At 38.1% G+C, this 20,921-nt stretch overlaps 1 protein-coding gene across 8 annotated transcripts in view; it reads left to right on the top strand.

The window, feature by feature from the left end:
* Nucleotides 1-20,921, top strand: part of MCTP1 (multiple C2 and transmembrane domain containing 1) — a 580,456-nt gene that overhangs the window by 342,164 nt on the left and 217,371 nt on the right. For all 8 annotated transcript variants that reach the window (XM_066273828.1, XM_066273827.1, XM_066273825.1 and 5 more), the window contains 2 exons: nt 5,285-5,455; nt 8,155-8,285. In XM_066273828.1, coding sequence (XP_066129925.1) covers nt 5,285-5,455; nt 8,155-8,285 — 302 coding nt within the window. The remainder of the gene's footprint in view (nt 1-5,284; nt 5,456-8,154; nt 8,286-20,921) is intronic.

Below are 20,921 nucleotides of genomic sequence, written 5' to 3'. Positions count from 1 at the left end.
TTATGCATATGATTGAGAATTGAAATCTTGTATTTGTTTCCAAAGAATAATATACATAAACTAATACTCTCTTTAAAATGCCAACTCACTAATTCTAAAATCTTACTAAAGATAGATATCTTTGACTAATTGCCTCAGACTTTGAAATGTATATTGTTAACTGGTATTTTGATACTCTTTATTAAATCTGAACTTGGATGACTATTCCTTTTGAGAGAGGATGTCACACTGCTGTTCATGAGAATCATGCAGGTCACATGTTGGAATTATACAAAAACTGATTTGTGTCCAGGAAGGTCAGGCCCACCAATTTCAACAAATTGCCACCAAAACTTGAAGACTACAGCTTTAAAAGTCTAAAGATTATTCCTTTTATAGGGCTGGTTCTTTGCTTTGAAGCTAGGTTGGTTTTTCATTTTATTCTTCTTTTTTCTTTCCCTTCTCAGATAATAATTCTATTTCAACAAAGACAGAGTTGAACGTATTACCTTAGGTAACTAAGTCCCAGCTGTAATATGCTCATTTTATTGAAGGATATCTTGTATTTAACACTCGTTGCCCTTTAGCTGCTCCATGAGTAATTTTTGGTTGACTGATCAATATTTCAAATAATATGTATTAGATATATTTTATGAGAAGAGAAATGTTAACAAAGGAAAGAAATAATAAGCAAACTTCACCTAATTATCAGTAGACCCCTACTTCTCTCTCTGTGCTTTCCTAATCAGTAAATTTAGAGGCAGAGCTAAAGAAGGACTTTATTTAGCATATAACATATCCATGCCAGACAGTAGATAATGTTAGAATATTATTTTATATTTAGTGGTAGAGAGAGAGATAGAGAGAAAGAGAGGAGTGAGAAGACAGGCAGGAAGGGAGATGAGAAGCATGAACTCGTTGTTACAGCACTTTAATTGTTCATTGATTGCTTTCTCAAACATGCCTTGACTGGGGGGCTTCAGCTGAAGCAGTGACCCCTTGTTTAAGCCAGCAACCTCTGGGGTCAAGCCAGTGACCGTGGGGTCTTGTCTATGATCCCACACTCAGGCTGCGACCTCAGGGTTTTGAACCTGAGTCCTCAGTCTCCCCGGTTGACGCTCTATCTAATGCACCACCTCCTGGTCAGGCAATAATGTTAGAATTACAGTAACTAGTTATTGTTATTAGAACATAGGAGGAGGCTAGTATGCATACACCTTAGAACTTTTAAAGCATGTGTTCTCACACTTAAGCGTGCATCAGAACCACCCTGACAGGGCTAGTTTACCTCGAGTGCTGGACCATGCCCTAGCTTTCGATTCTATTGGCCTAAGATGAAGCTAAAAACTGGCTTTCTAACAAGTTCCCGATGACAAAGAAGTCATTGGCCTGTGGACTATACTTTGAGAACTGGGTTTATCAGAGGAAGGAAACGTTTAACAGAGCAGTGACTCAGAGGTACAATTGGAGAGCATTTTAATTTTTTTTAGTTTTGGAATTCTACTTGTCACCACCCTTTCAATGAGCTTTCCAAAACTTTTAAAAATAAGTAAAAGTAATAAATTGCTCTCTTAAGTAGGTTAAATCTTTGTTTATGGAATGTGTTTTTTTTCTATGCATATCCTCAACACACCAGCACCCCAACCCCCCCCCCCCCCCCAGCACACAGAGACAGAGTAGTGCTCTTAGTGTACCGAGGGCCCTGGAGTGCAGTCTGGACAACCTTAGATAGAAAACATGCCCAAAACACATAGTCAGAAATTACTAGAAGGATGCATGTGGCTGTGTGTGTTAAGCACTTATCTGCTGTGGATAGCCTAAGGTTATCGCTTCCCCTTTTACCTTATAATTTTATTACAATACCCTATTCTTTACACTTAGAGTAAATATTCATCTGTTTCATGACTATGCGGTTAGTCAATTCATGACTAAATTAATGAAGTTTCTTTTTAGAAGAGTACCACTTTAACAAAAAAATATTGAAGAAAGAAAAAAATCACTTTAAAAATGATACCTAGTCCTGGCCGGTTGGCTTAGTGGTAGAGCATCGGCCTGGCGTGAAGGAGTCCCAGGTTTGACTCCCGGCCAGGGCACACAGGAGAGGTGCCCATCTGCTTCTCCACCCCTCCCCCTCTCCTTCCTCTCTGTTTCTCTCTTCCCCTCCTGCAGCCAAAGCTCCACTGGAGCAAAAGTTGGCCTGGGCGCTGAGGATGGCCTCTGCCTCAGGCGCTAGAATGGCTCTGGTTGCAACAGAGCGATGCCCTAGGTGGGCAGAGCATCGCCCCCTGGTGGGCGTGCCGGGTGGATCCCGGTCAGGCACATGTGGGAGTCTGTCTGACTGCCTCCCCGTTTCCAACTTCAGAAAAATACAACAACAACAAAAAAAGATACCTGATTCGTATATCTTTGGTTGTCCACCCTCTTTTTTTCCCTTTAAACCTTTTACACAGATCACCTTAATTTCCACATTCATTAGCCCTGTTTTTTGTATTAAAATATTCTATATTCTCCTCCCTCTTATCTTCCCAAGTTGTTTTAGAAATGTTCTTCCAGGTTATAGAAAAGCATTTTGTAACAAACTAATGACAATAGGCAAAGCATTTGTTAAGTTCATCTTATTTCTGTGAAAGCATGAAGGATCTCCTGGAAAGCGTGCTTTGTCCTTACCACCCATAAATCAAGTACTTGTTCTCATGTGAGGACAACATGGAGGCAGAGCACACAAGCAAGGGTTTCAGAGATGGTACCATTCAAGAACCTAACTTAGCCTTGCTGATTGAAGATGCTGTGTAACCTAGATAGTACCCACTATTATTTTACTGAGCGCTGCATGTGACTTCTGCTTCTAGACTGCATAGAAAATGTCATTAAATATATGCACCAACAAGCTGGAATATTGTAAGTATGAATACATGTGCTCATATAATAATAAAGTAGAAGGTGACTTCATGTATTATGATCATGCAAGAAAATCTAGCCTGGAATTTTAAATATATTCAACTCATTTAACTGGAGAGTATTTTTTCAGCAACATTATACTCAAATGATTACTTTTAAATCTAGGTCAGAGTCTCTGCCCTAAAGACCAATATTAGTAGAAGCTCAGGAATAAAAGTCAGAAATATTTGGTTCTCGTCACCAATCCATTATTTATTAGCCCAACCACTTATTTCTGTGAAAGCACGAAGGATCCCATGGAAAGCAGTCTTTGTCCTTCCCAACCATATGTCAAGTTCTTGTACATCAAATTCCTCGTCTGTAAAATGGAAATAGCCAGCCTTGCCTTCCTGCTTCCTAGGGTTTTAGTGGAAACCATGTGGTATAATATACACACACAGTTTTAAATTCTGTAGCTGTATATAAGTGAATAGTTATTAATTCCTTGGTCTTAACTGAAATAATCATTTTTTCTTACTTGCAAGAAAAAAATGTTTTTCTCCTTTCCATCTTTGCCACTCATATTCCTCATATTCTAACCAGCAGCAAATGGGTGGATGGACAGACAGACACTGAAATTTATTGCTTCATTATTATAGGCATTCCCTGGGTTACCAACGAGATAGGTTCTGTATGTTTGTTCTTAAGTTGAATTTGTGTGTCAGCGGTAACAGGTAGGTACATTTACCTATTAAATGCAATGTAGACAGATGTTTGTCTTAAAAGAGTATTTATTTTTACCTTTCTGAGCATATAAATGTTTAAATATTTTCAAACCTGTGAAACTTATCTCGTTTGTAACCTGGGGATGCCTGTAATAATAAGTAGAATGAAATTTTAGAACTAAAAAAAAACCCTTGAAGATAACTTGGCACAATGAATTCTAAACAATTATTTTAGTCTGAGAAATCCTTGGTTCAAAGAAAATCCAGTGTGAAAACCTAGAGTGGAAACCAGGTGGGAGCAGAGAGGCTCTAGATGAAGTGGACACGGAGGCCCGTGGAGGCTGCAGGTTCCGTGGAACCTCTGTGGCTCTTCCAGATTCAACGGGGCTCACAGAGCAGAGGAGCGTGGAGGCAGAGGCCCACGGCGCTGTTAACAAAGCAGAACTCTCAAACTCTTGTTCAAAACTTGCAGATCACCATGCTAGGGGAATATATACTGTGATTTAGAGAGATTTCCATTGATATGTTTACATTAAAAGTATTCTTTTTTGAAGAGTGTAGTTTTTATTTTCCTAATAAAGGCACCCTGAAATGCATGAATTTGATGATGACAGATAAAAATGTCTGACATTATTATAGTGTGGAATAAAAATTGGAATTCAAAGTGGGAGGGGAAGTGGTATAAAATAGGCTATAACATTATAACATTAGCATAAAAGGAGGCCAAAAGTGGAGCTAATTCATAATTCAGATGTAGAATAATTTGAAGTTGAGGGAAATGTTGAATTTTTTCATGAAATGACTATAAGTGAAGAAAACATGTTTGACAATATGAAAGATCATTTTCCATGTTACTGAATCCAGATTGTAAAGATCTTAACATTTTAGCCCCTTTCTCCGGCTTGTTTTATGTGCTATTTAGTTCAAAGAGATTATATAACCGTTTTTAGTATAATTGCTAATTTTCAAATTTGGTTCACTGACTTAAATATTGTGTCTTACAACTGAGCATGACAAAAATCATTAAAGAAAATGTTTACTAGAATGAGAAATAAATCCAGAAATATACTTGATGATATAAATCACATACATAATTTTAAAAAATTCTAATGCAAGTTTCAAACATAAGCAAAACATTTTGGGTAGATATATTGATTTTGTTTTCTGTGCTGTAGTACCTCAGTGAGCTGAAACTCTTTTAATATGGCAATAAACACTGTAAATTAAATAGAACTTACAACTAACCTTATAACTTAAAACCACCTGTAAAATACATTTGTAACATGAAAACTTTCTTCAAAAATTCATAAGTAATTAAAAATTAAATATCAGTGTGGATGAGGGCTTTCCTATTTATATCTATTTGATGCTAATTTTGACACAGGCATATTTGATACATGCAAATATTCTGATATTCTTGAAATGCCTATAGCTTGTGATTTTAAGAGTTGAAAAATTGGATTTTATTTTGAGCTCTTACCTTTTGTATACAACCTTAAATTTAAATTTATCATAAAATTATAACTTCATATGTATTTATAATTATATAATTAATAAATAATTCATAATGTGTTTTTATTTAATACATTTTACAGCTGCCTAATTTTTATTATTGAATAATTTTAACAACAGAAAAGGTAATGCCAAATGACATATCTTGGTTTAAAACCCAATAAACTAACTCTGTTTTCTTTTACCAAAAGTTTCAGACCCAAAGTGTACGTCTGTCAGATGTACACAGAAAATCGCATCTTTGGCGAGGAATAGTCAGCATCATGCTGATTGAGGGGCGAGACCTCAAGGCGATGGATTCAAACGGGTTGAGTGATCCCTACGTGAAGTTCCGGCTTGGGCATCAGAAGTATAAGAGCAAGGTGACCATATATTTTTTGTGTTCCTATCAGGATTTGGAAGGCAATGGTTAATTAATAGCCATGCTTTGGAAAAGAAAAAAATTTTTTAATTGTTTTAGATGAAAACACATTAAAAAATTTTTTTAGATGAAAACACTTTTTAAATGCTAAACAAAATTTCTTTGGAACATCATGCCAACAAACAAGAAAAATTGTATTATATTTCTTACTTTATGTGCTGTGTGACCTTGGGTAAACCACTTCTCTATGTCTCAATTTCTTCATTTATAACACAGGAATAAAAGTAGAAACTATCTGTAAGTCAATGCCTGGCACATGAAGTGCTCAGAGAGCGCTGGCTGCTCTTATTTTTAAAACCAGTACTAGTATCGGAACTACAAATAGCATTATTTTCTGTGCTGTAAAACTATGCAAATTACTCCAAGCCATTTTATTCAAATTGATTTTCACCAGTACAGATTGAACGTTGTTTTAAAATTTATTTAGAAAACAGTCAATTTCCTGCTGCCACTAAAGCAGTGAGACATGGGCAAGTTGCTTTGCCTCTTTATGCTTCAATTTCCCCATCTGTGAAAATGAGAATTAAAATACTGCCTAATAAAGTTATTGAGAAGATTGAATGAATATGTTATATATGTGAAGGGTTTGGAATACTGCCTTCCGCATAAGAAATACTCAACACATGGTAGTAGCAGAAGGAAGAGGAAGAGTAGCAGCAGTAGTAATAACTATATTATATAATAACAAATATACTAGTAGCAATTATATATTATATAATCATATTGTTATCTTATTGAGAGAAGTAATAATAATTACCAAAGGTCATAGTAGTTATAGTTATATTTAGGGAACATATCTATATTGCATTCAAATTCAACCTCTTTAATTCTGCAGCTGTATTCATAGACAGCTTGGAACAACCAATCCTATCCACTTGTATTAAAAATCATATTCTACGCTGATGTGAATACCTTGGCCTTGACATCATTACTTTTATGAATTTTTGATTAACAGCTTGCCTCGTTCCTTCTGGTTCAGGAAGTTTTCATCATTAACTGAGGTAGTTACCACTATCAAAGGGGCGACTTGTTGGCAGGCAGTGAGAACTGCCAGTGGGCTGGTCAGTTACCTTCAATATTGAGTGTCCACATAGAAAGGAAGAATATCATTTCTGACCTGAAGGAAATCATATCGGAAGGACAGTCTTACAAAATTGAAAAGTCAGGTGCTTTATGGCCAAATAAGTAAAACAGAACACTCCTCAAAATATCATAGGAGTTCATCTGAGCACAGTTATGAGACATTTGAATTATCATAGCATCCATCCAGTACCATCTTTTTTTCTGCCATGAACTTCATAACATTTAAAACAAACGACTCATTCCAGAAATAGGTACATATGACCACTTCTGTCTGTCCTTTATCAATAAACATAACAGCATTTCCATGGTCTAATAGGCTTAAAACATTTCTTATTTTTATAGTTCTGCTCTTTAGATATGAAATATGAGACCCAGATATGGACACATGTCTCTCTTTGCTCTTTCTTCCCATGATCTATTGCTGATTAATTTCAGATTAGAACTTTAAAAATTGTGATTCATTTGCATTACCTTTTCACATAGTATACTTCATTGCTTTCAAAGTCTTTATATCTGAAGATCTGTCTCCCATACATTAAAAAGAGAAAAGGCCATCATGTGCCTTCTTGCCATAAGAAAGAATAGAGAAACAAATATGAATGTTGTTTAACCCAAAAAGGAATGTAATTTTAAAGCAAATCAGTATAGGTCACTTTATTCATTGATTCCACCAGGTGTCTTATTTGAATACTTGAAGTTACAGAATTACACTTCAGAAAAGATATTTTTCTTGTATGTGCAACATGGAGATTATACACACACATATTCATATTAATTCACAAATAGTTTTGGCGTATTGTTTTAGGAAAAGAGGTCTGAAGTTCTAATCAAATATTTGAGTTAGAGTCTAGATACTAAAATGTAATGACCTTGAATAGGTCGCTTAAACTCCAGGTTTTAGTTTTTCTATATATATAAAATGAAGATGATGCATCAATACTGTAATTCTAAGATACGTTTACTTGACCACCCCAAAGTTACTTGCTTTTTTCTCCTGCTACCACAGAACTTAAATTTATATATATATGTGTGTGTGTGTGTGTATATATATATATATTATATATATATATACACACACACACACACACATTATATACTCAGCTCAGGAATTCACATGTGTGGGGGTATAAGAAAAAAAAAGAAACCTTGGGAACCCTCATCATCCTTTTATATGAGATGACATTATGAGTTATGTCCTCGTACATTAGTAGGTTATGCAAAATCAGTGCTAGTGTCTGAGTGAGATATTTCGCTTACAATGGTTTTGCCTTTTCTATATATGTAATATGTATCTCTCATCTGTTATTCAAAATGATGAGAGGGTGACTTGGGTGACTTTGGTTTTCAGGACACATTCTTTAGGATTCTTCCATCCAATAGGCAGTAAAGATGCTAGAGATCTAATAACTCATTTTCCTTATTCCCGGAAGCTTTTGTTCAAATCTCATATTTACATGCTTTTCTAGGCAGTAGTACCTAAAGATTGATTTAGTGTCTCAAGTTAAATTTTTTTAAAGACTCACATGGATGAGACAATAATGACTTTTGATTTTGCAGATTATGCCAAAAACTCTGAATCCTCAGTGGAGAGAACAATTTGATTTTCATCTTTATGAAGAAAGAGGTGGAATTATTGATATCACCGCATGGGACAAAGATGCTGGGAAAAGAGATGACTTTATTGGCAGGTTTGTGCAATGTGATATTTTTGGTTCACCCTAGAGAGGGAGAATTTTGTTAAAGAATCATTTGCTTTCAGTTTGGTTATTGTAAATTATGCTGATCTTTACTGTTTTGAAGGAAGAGATCTTACCAGGTAAGGCAGTGCTCGGGTGAACTGAGAACTAGGTTTGAAGACTTACCAGTAGGTGGCAGTTTTGACCAGTTGATGGAGAGGCTCTCCACATTTGATATCCAGAAATTTTTTCCAGATGTCAGAAACATGGTGCGTAAAAGTTATGGGAGTTGAGAAAGAGGAATATCACTTGATCTAAGATACTTAAAGGAACAAAGAGCACATTCATGGTCTGGAAAGTGATCTGAAATTATATTCCTTTTCATACAGCATATTGTGACCATGAAATGCATTGTTTCCTAGAGCTCCCTACAAGGTAAATAGTCTTTATAATCTCCTAGGTGTTCATAAATTGGTCAGGTTCCCAAGTTTTAGAGAAGAAAGCGTTCAGTGAGACAGATCCATGTTGTTCTGATAATACAGTGAAGAAAGGACTATTCTGAAGCTTACATGACATCTCTGCACAAAGACAAAGTTATTTTGAATGCCGGCTTCATTATATGAATTGTTTTCTCACCTGAAAGCCTATTTCTCTGTATCTTAATAGTTTTATATGTGTCTTTATAGCAAAACAAATTTAAACCTGCCAACACCGAAATAAACATGCTGTGCAGAAGAATTTATTAGTTCAGAAAATTCTTTATTGTAGTTCACATGATTCCAAGTCTAAACATACAGGCTGAAGAACTGCTTACATAGTAAAAATGGAATTTTATGCTAGAAAGGCAAGAACAGGAATCCAATCCAACACATTTAATCTCTTTTTTTTCCTGTTGTTGTTCTTATTCTGATATATGTTTTAAACAATGGTTTTCTTCATAGGAATATACAGTAAAAGTTCAAAGAGTAGCTTCCATTAAACTTTAATATTTTACTTATAGGGTGAAATGAGAAAAACACCACTGGCACCTAATAGTATGTTCGTTTCAACCCTTTTCAAAGGGAAGGCCTTCATTGCATATTTTTTTCTTTTAGCAAAACACAATTTTCAGATTTTTCTTAAAGTTTATTTTATTCTCTTTGGATATATCACCAGTTTAAGGAGCAGTATACATCTGTTCATACACTAAGTACATTTCATTATAATTGTATGTCTGTGTTTTTATCCCCCTCGATATGCTGTGAGTTCTTTCACGTAGATCCTGTCTAGCTTTTCCTTGAACAATAGATTCATTTTCATAATTTACAGCAATATTAGCTATACTTGGTGACCAAGATATAATAAAATGATTGTCCTGAGTAACTTGCTATCTCAATCATGTTACTTTGTATTCAAACTTTCTTGTATTGGTAAAATAATGAAGTGATTGGTCAAGTTTACTGGCTTCCTGGGCTTCTGGGTCCACATTACATAAAGTACTTCTTATCCCTGTTTTTATTTTTTTCCCCATAATGACAGATATTCTTTTTTAAAAAAAGACTTTATTTATTTATTTATTTTAGAAAGTAAAGAGAGAGAAGGGGGGGGGGGACAGGAAGCATCAACTCCCACATGTGCCCTGACCAGGCAAGCCCAGGGTTTCGAACCAGTGACTTCAATGTTCCAGGTCGACACCACAGGTCAGGCCAGATATCCTTTTATAGATTCTTTCTTTCTATGAAAATAACTTTCAAATTTGGAAATGATGAAATATTCTCACAGCCATTTGTTATTGATCTTTTCCATCCTTGATAATATAAATTATTTAAGGACATGCCTAACTACAGTACTTAAATGCCTGGCAGAGAGATGGGCCTATTTATCTCACTTCACCTTGTCTCCATGGCTTTATGCATATTTTGGCAAATTTAAAGAGAACAGTGACGAATGTCCGATCTGAAGATCATATAGTTTGCTCTTGATTATTGGGGGAGCTAAGATAGTTTTACAAAGTTTGGGGAAGAAAAGAAGAAATTTTTTTGTGGAGCTTCTGGGTTGGCGAGCGCAGGGAGGTGCGGGAGAGGCTGTCCTGCCAGGGGCGGAAGCGCTTGGCCCTTCCTGCTTACCTTTTCCTTCGCATCTCCTCCATCTGGCCATTTCTGAGTCATATCCTTTTACAATAAACTGGTCATCTAATTGGAAGTGTATCCTGCCCTCTTATTTTGGCTGACTGTTAGAGGTTTAACATCCACATCCAGTTGCAGACTTGGGCTTTGCCTGCTCTGTTGGGTGAGCTCTTCCTGTTGGTGACTGTTACGCAGGAGGAGCCCGCACGGGGAACCCAGGAGCCCTGGGCGCCAGTGCCCTCAGCCGCGCAGCTGTGTGTGCTCTGCTTCCCAGTACATGGCTGATTAAGACTGGCTTGTACAAAGTAATGAGGCTTTTAAAACTCTCATCCATTTTGAATTATTTATTTCCAGTTACATTTTTCTTCTAAATATAATAAAAAATTATCTGACATCAGCCTCACTAAAAAAAAGAAGTCAATGTTTGTTCATATGCCAAACATATCTGCCTATGAAAGAAATTCGAATCAGAAAATTTTTAGGATAGACAACAGTACAGGTATAGACAAGGTGGCTCCTAGGACACCATTTGAGTATTAGTTTAAACCACTTTACACAGTAAAGGGAATTATTGTTGAATTTTGAGATGATAAGAAATGGACGATAGGAACTTGTTGTACACTCTGCTAATTTAACAAAGATGCCTGTTGCAGAAAAAGAAAATGATAAATTATTATTTCTAACTTATTTAATGTCTGGATAGCACTAGAAACTCCACTTACCGGCCCTGGCCGGTTGGCTCAGTGGTAGAGCGTTGGGCTGGCATGCGGAAGTCCCGGGTTCGATTCCGGCCAGGGCACACAGGAGAAGCGCCCATCTGCTTCTCCACCCCTCCCCCTCTCCTTCCTCTCTGTCTCTCTCTTCCCCTCCAGCAGCCAAGGCTCCATTGCAGCAAAGATGGCCTGGGCGCTGGGGATGGCTCCTTGGCCTCTGCCCCAGGCGCTAGAGTGGCTCTGGTCGTGACAGAGCGACGCCCCGGAGGGGCAGAGCATCACCCCCTGGTGGGCAGAGTGTTGCCCCTGGTGGGTGTGCCGGGTGGATCCCGGTCCGGCGCATGCAGGAGTCTGTCTATCCCCGTTTCCAGCTTCGGAAAAATACAAAAAGAAAAAAAAGAAAAAAAAAAGAAACTCCACTTATCTAACATTATGTTTATTAAACTGTACTTTAAACACAACCTGCCACTGAAAAACAACATATTATTATATCTAAGTGGCAAGCAAGTAAAGTCATTTGTGTTTATGTATAAGTTGTATGGCAACAATGAAAATAATGCAGATTATAATAGAATCCCTTGGTTCCTGGAATAGTTTAGAAGAGAATTGACTTACCTCCCAATTAAATTGGAGTTTAAGATTAAAGTAATAGGAGTAAAACTGTTGTTGTGGTCTTCTGTCCTTTTGCAACTATCATTGCAACATTCCGTGTCTGTATTAACTTATTTTTATTGAAATATATGACATATAATGTGAGTTTATGGTGTAAAAGAGGTTGGTTTGACACATTTATAATACTGCAATATAATTACCATTATAGCTATAGTTGGCACCTCAATCACATCACAGAATTATTATTTCTTCTTTGTGATGGGAATAATTAGCATATGTCTGTATTAATTTAAAAATTAGAGGCTACTTTGGGAGTAGGCTGGTGATCTATGAGAAAATTTAAAGTTGCCTCTTCAATGCTTAGTAGCTTTTTTTTTATATAGGAGAAAGGATACTGTCTAAATTCTGTTCACAATTTGAGAATACTTTGTATTAATTATATTATCTATAGACTAGTTTATCTCTTAGAGTTTTGTTATTGTCCCCTTTATTGTCCAGTTTTGGTCATACATAATAAGTTTTGGAAATGTGTTTTATAAATGTCTACTCAATAACAGGTTTGGTTTTTTGTTTTAGGAGTTTTTTATTTTTCATAGTGAACATGACTGGCTATGAATGAAAGAACCACTTGCAAATCTGTAGTGTCGATACCATGAAAACTGTTTTAACACTGGCCATTATCCAGTCCCATTCTCAGTTGAACCCATGTAGTCAGACTTTTGCCCCAATAATCTACCAAGACTGCTCTTGTCAAGGTGTCCTTTGACCACCAGCTGTTAAATCCAATGACCAGTTTTCAATCTTCATTTTGGTTGACCCAGCAGTGGTGTTGGACTTGGCTAATTGCTTCCTTACCTTAAAACAAACATGTTTTTCACTTGGCTTCCAGGACACCAGAACTGTGTTCCTCTTGCCTCACTGCATGCTGTTTCTTGGTCTCCTATGCAAGTATTTTCTCATCTCCCTCTTGTTCTTAGTATGGAGAGCCTTGGAATTTACTCCTTCTGCACATTCTCATCTATGCTGTTCCCATGGTGACTTCATTCACTCTTACATTTTTTATACCATCTAAGATTGACAATGACCAACGTACAGTTCCACTCCATAACTCCTCTGAACTCCAGATTCTCACATCCAGCTGCTTGCTTCACCTCTCCTCTTCAATGCCTAGTAGGCATCTGCAGTTTAACAGGTCCAAAGCCAAACTCTCACCCCAACGCCCCAAATCCCTTCCTTCAGGATTCTCGCTAGTTTGTTGCTAACACCGAAAATCTTGGAGTCGTTCTTGATTCATTTCTTTCTCTCATCCTTATTAAATCCATTAGCAACCTGCTAACTTTTCTTTCAAAATATATTCAGAATTCACTGCTCTCATCATCTCAGTCATTATGATTCAGGTTGTAGACACCATCAGCTTTTATGTGGACAGTAGCAATAGTTTCCTGTTCTTCCTCCCACATAACATTAATAAAATGATTTAACTTTTCTTCCCATAATAATCTGGAATCAACTCAAAGTCCTTACAGTAGTTTATAATGCTCTTCCTGGTCTGGCCCTGTGACTCCTCTACCCTGAACTTCTGCTGTTCTGTTCCTCCCTCTCTTAGAGCTGTGCCAGTCTCCTTGCTGTTTCTCAAGCACGCTGGACACACTCTCACCTCAGGACCCTTCAGTCTCTGAGACTTTCTTCAGGTGTCCACCTGCCCTGCTTCTTTACCTTCTTTATGTCTGTGCACAAATGTCACAGCAGGGAGGCATCCAGACCAGCCCTGTTTGAAATCGAAGCGCCTTTTCTGAGATATTCCTTGTCCTTCTCCTGCTTCATTTCGTAATTGATATAATCACCACCATACTGTGCATTTTATTTACTTTGTTATTTATTTCCCATCACTACAGTGTATGCTCCATGTGGGTTTTGTTCCATGAGTATGTCTGAGTGTTTTGTTCACTGTGGCATCCTTGATGCCTAGAAAAGTGTCTGGCACTTTTTTCACACTAGATACTCAACAAATATTTGCAGGGCCCTTTTTTTTTTTTTTTTTTTTTTTTTGCATTTTTCCGAAGCTGGAAACGGGGAGGCAGTCAGACAGACTCCCGCATGCGCCTGACCGGGATCCACCTGGCATGCCAACCAGGGGGCGATGCTCTGCCCATCTGGAGCATTGCTCTGTTGCATCCAGAGCCATTCTAGCACCTGAGGCAGAGGCCACAGAGCCATCCTCAGTGCCTGGGCCATCTTTGCTCCAATGGAACCTCGGCTGCGGGAGGGGAAGAGAGAGACAGAGAGGAAGGAGAGGGGGAGAGGTGGAGAAGCAGATGAGCGCTTCTCCTGTGTGCCCTGGCTGGGAATCGAACCTGGGACTCCTACATGCCAGGCTGACGCTCTACCACTGAACCAACAGGTCAGGGTGCAGGGCTTTGATTTAAATAGCTGAAGCTTGCTTAAGTACTCAAAATTATGGTTCTTCATTCTCTAAGTAAATACAGAATTTAATGCCAGCTGTTAATGAAAAGACAATTAGAACCACATGCTTTAGCGAAGGTACAGAGTTTCTGTGTCATTGAGGAAAGATATTTGTATATAATTCAAAAGGGGAGAATTAATGAGTCAACATGTAAGAGTGTCTGAGTAACCTTTATACTTAAAAAATACTGAATTGTTGTTTGAAAAAAGAAAGTAGCCTATACATTTATCAAGATACATATATCATAACTTTTTCATCATTATGATATATAGGGAGTTAATGCCACCTGGTTGTTCAATTTTACACCAAAATAAATTTACTATGAATAGAAAGAAACAATAATAATGCTTTACAATCAAAAAGGCACAAATATATACATCTACTAGCTCAACACTAGGGGATAATGAGGGTGGTTCATACAACAGTTCTGCAGATGCAAAACTGGGGCTGAGGAAGGTTTAGAGGTTGCCTAAACTGTTTTGAAACTGGGTGATCTGAGACTTAATCCAGGACTCCTCCTCTAGAGCCCACACTCCATTCACCTCGGTCTTATGTTCAGTGTGTTCTGAAGTGATTAAGTGCTCGATAAAATGCCAAGTAGTCAGTAAACCAACCTGGGTGGTGTACACTGTACTGCAAGTTTAAACAACAAATTTTACCTGTCACTAAACTACAAATTTAAGTGAAGGTGAAATAATGTTAATCTGCAGGTAATTATTTAACTTTCTGATCACCTGCATTTTGGCAGGCAAGACAGACTGCCACCTTTACAATAATCAGCTAATAAATCCTCATGATTGTTACACTTTTATGCAGAGCAGTAATCTGAACAAATTGGCTGCTGACAGCTGTGGTAAATTGCCAAGAATGAGTGCTGTCAGGGAACAAGTTGTTTTTATGAACGTGCCGAATAAGTAAATCCTGTGTCAAGCAAGTTTATTCAGTTGGAGTTATTTGCAATCCAATATAGCAAGATTTATAGCATTATTTATTAGTGTGCAAAATGCTTGTTTGTCTGTAAAGTGGCATTGATTTGGGGTACATATATTCTAGCTTGGTGAATTGCTACAGACTTTATCTGTTGCATTGTTATCATTATCAGGGCCCAGGCAACCCATGACAACAGAAATACAAATGTAAGCTTGAGTAGAGAGCTCTATTGCAACAAAATTGTTACTAATGAAATAGAATAAGAAAAACCTCTTCCAGATGGGCAAGTGGTGGGTGAAAAACAAATGCTTTCAAATTCTGCAAACATAAAACTAAATCTACACCTCTGTACTTCCTGCTGAAATAAAGAGACTGTGGGACATGCAGGTGCACACGTAGGTGTGTACAGGTAGAATGCGGCAAAGGAGGAAAACAGCCTTTGACATTGGATGTTAACCAAATTAATGTTTCTGAAAGTTGAAGGTCAATGTACTTAAGTATTTGACATTATATAGGTTCTGATTTGCAATGTTTCTCATTTGTGATACCAGTACTACCATGATTCTTTTACTTCCTACATAAATATGGGCTGGTGCAGTCCTGATGCATTATTAATTTGAAAGCACATAGACAGCCCACCAGAAAATTCTACACTGAAGAGAGGTTTTTATGAAATCATTATAGGTCACCATTTTTCTTGCTAAGGATTGGGTGAAATATTTCATTAAGTAGACAATATTTGAGTAAAGAATGGAATGTGTCATTGATCTTTCTCTTGGTTATTCAAAAACTCAACTCAAATCAAATATATTAAAACTTTAATCTATTTGCTTTCTCGGGTTACTATTTTGTCTTCTAAAGATTTTCTCAGAAAGTTTATACTTACTGCAATATTTCTTATTCAATGGGTGAAGTTTCCAAACATAGTTTATCTTTGAGTCAATGAATGGGAAATTTCACAGAAGTGTGCTATCATAAAGCAATGCCCCCAAAACAATTGAACAGTGACAACCTCTGACAGGAGAAAGGTAATAAGAGCATTAGTATTTTATAGGGAATAAAAACTTCTGTATAATCATGAACTTGAAAACGCTTTACCAGTTAGATATTGAATTCTTTACAATAAAAAATTCTAAGGAATAGGTACTGTATTAATTTCTAATATAAGATTTTATAATATATTATGTATTATTAGTTTTACTAATATAAAATAATTCCCATATATTAAGAACTCTCAAAAAAGCTTCATAGTTTTATTGTTAAATTTAGTCAAAATATTATTTTGTTTTTAAAGATTACCCCCACCAAAGAAATTCTATAAAGTCTTGTGTTTTCTTTCTGAAAGCTTTGGTTTTTAAATGTCTTGCTAATCATGGTCGCTTGGTATCATTAGCTAATACTTCAAGACACAACAAACACTTAAAAGTTTGTTTTTAAAAGAGAGTAGATGTAAATTTCTATTGCAGATATTCTTTGTGGTAATTCTGAATTGCTTTGGCTGAATTCCTGTTAGATCTGATGGTAGCCCCTTCGCTGTATAAATCAGAATGGGCGGACACGGAGCTCAGCTGGCTGTACCCGCTCTGTGTGTTCTTGTTTATCATTCCATTCACTTGGGCTTGTTCAATTAGCATTATCTTCAAGCCACAGTTCTTTACTGGGGTCTTTTAAAGCCAATTGTCCATTTTGTAAGGATTAGTTCAGTTAAATCTAGATTATATAATCCGTAAATCCACTTCGCAGGGCATATATTATAGGAACTGCGATTCGGTGAGAGCAAGTCAGCAAGTAGGAGAACACTGTCACCCCACACGCATGCATGCAGCTCCTGCTCTCCCCTCAGAATTCCTGCGGCTGCCTGTGACATATCTGATGTACGGGCCACCTGTGTCAATGCATATATAAACTATTTATAAAATTTCACTCCTGTCTTTTCTTTAAATTATTTAAAAATCCAAATAGTCCTAACATATTTCCTGCACCCCAGTGGATTCAAACATGTAATTCACATCCAGGGTGCTAATGACAAGGCTGCTTTATCTGGTAAGAATATCATTGGTAGGCCCTGGCCGGTTGGCTCAGCGGTAGAGCGTCGGCCTGGTGTGTGGGGGACCTGGGTTCGATTCCCGGCCAGGGCACATAGGAGAAGCGCCCATTTGCTTCTCCACCCCTCCCCCCCTCCTTCCTCTCTGTCTCTCTCTTCCCCTCCCGCAGCCAAGGCTCCATTGGAGCAAAGATGGCCCGGGCGCTGAGGATGGCTCCTTGGCCTCTGCCCCAGGCGCTAGAGTGGCTCTGGTCGCGGCAGAGCAACGCCCCGGAGGGGCAGAGCATCGCCCCCTGGTGGGCAGAGCGTCACCCCTGGTGGGCGTGCCGGGTGGATCCCGGTCAGGCGCATGCGGGAGTCTGTCTGACTGTCTCTCCCCGTTTTCAGCTTCAGAAAAAGAAAAAAGAAAAAAAAAAAAAAGAATATTATTGGTTACTGGTTCAGTCATCACAGATAAAAAGCCAGGGAGAAAAAGAGTGATAGAAACACTTAAATTTCTCTCCTTGAAATCTTAGGGGGATATGTCACCAAATAAATGTGACATATTCTTTTCATGTGGCTAAATAAATGCATATAGTTTTTTAAAAGTGCAAAGAACTTTAAGCTCTGGTATGAAAGTCAGAAAACATGGCTTGAGTTCTTGCCAACACTTAATCATTCTGAGCCTCAATTTTTTCACTTACGATTACAGATTAGGGTAGCTCTAGAATCTTTAGTTGAGTTTGTTTTGAGTCTTCTATTGATCAACTAATTGATAAATTGGGTTCAGTACAGAGAGTAAGTTTTGTGATTTTCCTATGTCAAACTAAAAAGGCATATTTGATAATAACCCTACAACACACTGAGTCTGTGGCTGTTGTGAAATTAAGGATGTGAGAAAGTAGAAGGCTTACAAAGAGCTGATCCCCCAAGTCTCCCAGAAACCTGACACAAAAGGCATGTGATAGTGAGTGAGTGAATGAATGAATGAATAAATGAGTGAATTAAATGAATGTTGGAAGGAAATCAAACTGCTTTCTAGGAAGACGATTCAGAAATGGTAGTGTGAGTGCATTATATAGTGTCTACTCTGCCACCATCATCATGGGTAAATTTTGGCGTCTGTGAAATGTCACTTCCTTGTCCATAAATATCTTGGTACCTGCAGACACCAACTATATCCCAGGTACAGTACTGTGCTAGGTGGCCACCCTTGAGACATCTTAGGATATCGACACACAAAGATAACTGCAGGTTCTTTCTTTTTTTTTTTTTTTTTAATAATTTTATTTTTTAATGGGGCGACATTAATAACTCAGGATACATATATTCAAAGATAACAAGTCCAGGTTATCTTGTCGTTCAATTATGTTGCATACCCATCACCCAAAGTCAGATTGTCCTCTGTCACCTTCTATCTAGTTTTCTTTGTGCCCCTCCCCCTCCCCCTTTCCCTCTCCCTTTCCCCCCTCCCCCCCGTAACTATCACACTCTTATCAATGTCTCTTAGTTTCACTTTTATGTCCCACCTACGTACGGAATAATGCAGTTCCTGGTTTTTTCTGATTTACTTATTTCGCTTCATATAATGTTATCAAGATCCCACCATTTTGCTGTAAATGATCCGATGTCATCATTTATTATGGCTGAGTAGTATTCCATAGTGTATATGTGCCACATCTTCTTTATCTAGTCATCTATTGACGGGCTTTTTGGTTGTTTCCATGTCCTGGCCACTGTGAACAATGCTGCAATGAACATGGGGCTGCATGTGTCTTTACGTATCAATGTTTCTGAGTTTTGGGGGTATATACCCAGAAGAGGGATTGCTGGGTCATAAGGTAGTTCTATTTTCAGTTTTTTGAGGAACCACCATACTTTCTTCCATAATGGTTGTACCACTTTACATTCCCACCAACAGTGTATGAGGGTTCCTTTTTCTCCACAGCCTCTCCAACATTTGCTATTACCTGTCTTGTTGATAATAGCTAATCTAACAGGTGTGAGGTGGTATCTCATTGCAGTTTTGATTTGCATTTCTCTAATAACTAAAGAAGATGAGCATCTTTTCATATATCTGTTGGCCATTTGTATTTCTTCCTGGGAGAAGTGTCTGTTCATGTCCTCTTCCCATTTTTTTTATTGGATTGTTTGTTTGTTTGTTGTTGAGTTTTATGAGTTCTTTGTATATTTTGGATATTAGGCCCTTATCTGAGCTGTTGTTTGAAAATATCATTTCCCATTTAGTTGGCTTTCTGTTTATTTTGTTATCAGTTTCTCTTGCTGAGCAAAAACTTCTTAGTCTGATGTAGTCCCATTCATTAATTTTTGCCTTCACTTCTCTTGCCTGTGGAGTCAAATTCATAAAATGCTCTTTAAAACCCAGGTCCATGAGTTGAGTACCTATGTCTTCTTCTATGTACTTAATTGTTTCAGGTCTTATGTTTAGATCTTTGATCCATTTTGAGTTAATTTTAGTACAGGGGACAAACTGTAGTCCAGTTTCATTCTTTTGCATGTGGCTTTCCAGTTTTCCCAGCACCATTTATTGAAGAGGCTTTCTTTTCTCCATTGTGTGTTGTTGGCCCCTTTATCAAAAATTATTTGACTATATATATGTGGTTTTATTTCTGGACTTTTTATTCTGTTCCATTGGTCTGAGTGTCTATTTTTCACTGCAAGTTCTTTCAATGAGGATTAGAAAAAATTAGTGAAGCAAAAATAAGCAGAGAGATTGCCTTGTTTAAGCACAAAGAAACAGTCGAGCTCAAGCATGGATGGTGGAAGAATTATACAGAGGCAGATTTAATGACGGGCGCACCAGGCATGCCCTGGGCCCTGACTTCTGAAGGGCCCCGCAAAACCCCACTTTACACTTTTTTCTAATGTAAGAGACCCAATATTTTCTTCTGCGCCCGAGGCCTCAACCGACCTTAATCCACCTCTGATTACAAGCTGTTTGGAATGACTTAAGTAATGAATCAGCAAGGGGCACACAAGAGGGTGATAGGTTGCAGAGGGCATTAATAACCTTGTTAACAGTATTTCATGGTGGGAAGCCAGGGCAAACACACAGTCAGGTTTGGGTTTTAGACATCTGTAACGAAGAGGATTGAATTATATCAATGTTTTCTTTAAATTTTTTTTTTTTTTTCTGAAGCTGGAAACGGGGATAGACAGACAGACTCCTGCATGTGCCCGACTGGGATCCACCCGGCACGCCCACCAGGGGGCGACGCTCTGCCCACCAGGGGGCGATGCTCTGCCCCTCCGAGGCGTCGCTCTGTTGCGACCAGAGCCACTCTAGCGCCTGGGGCAGAGGCCAAGGAGCCATCCCCAGTGCCCGGGCCATCTTTGATCCAATGGAGCCTCGGCTGCGGGAGGGGGAAGAGAGAGACAGAGAGGAAGGAGAGGGGGAGGGATGGAGAAGCAGATGGGTGCCTCTCCTGTGTGCCCTGGCCGGGAATCAAACCTGGGACTTCTGCATGCCAGGCTGACGCTCTACCACTGAGCCAACCGGCCAGGGCAAAAATTAAAAAAATATAATTTTTTTTTTTATTTGAGAGAGAGACAGAGAGAGAGAAGAGAGAGAGATTGATTTGTTGTTACATTTATTCATGTATTCATTGGTTGATTCTTATATTCCCTGACCAGGGATTGAACCTGCAACCTTGGCGTAATTGGACAGCGCTACTTGTATCAGTGGTTTTTGCCTTATCCCAGGTTCCCTAGGAAACAGAGCTTGAGGCAGTGATTAAGTGCTGGTGCTTTATTGGAAGGCACAATTCCAGGCACTGGGAG

This window comes from Saccopteryx bilineata, chromosome 4 (genome assembly GCF_036850765.1).
Source record: "Saccopteryx bilineata isolate mSacBil1 chromosome 4, mSacBil1_pri_phased_curated, whole genome shotgun sequence".
Taxonomy (NCBI): Eukaryota; Metazoa; Chordata; class Mammalia; order Chiroptera; family Emballonuridae; genus Saccopteryx; species Saccopteryx bilineata.
The sequence above is the reverse complement of the archived record's forward strand: the minus strand, read 5'-3'. Positions and strand labels throughout refer to the sequence as shown.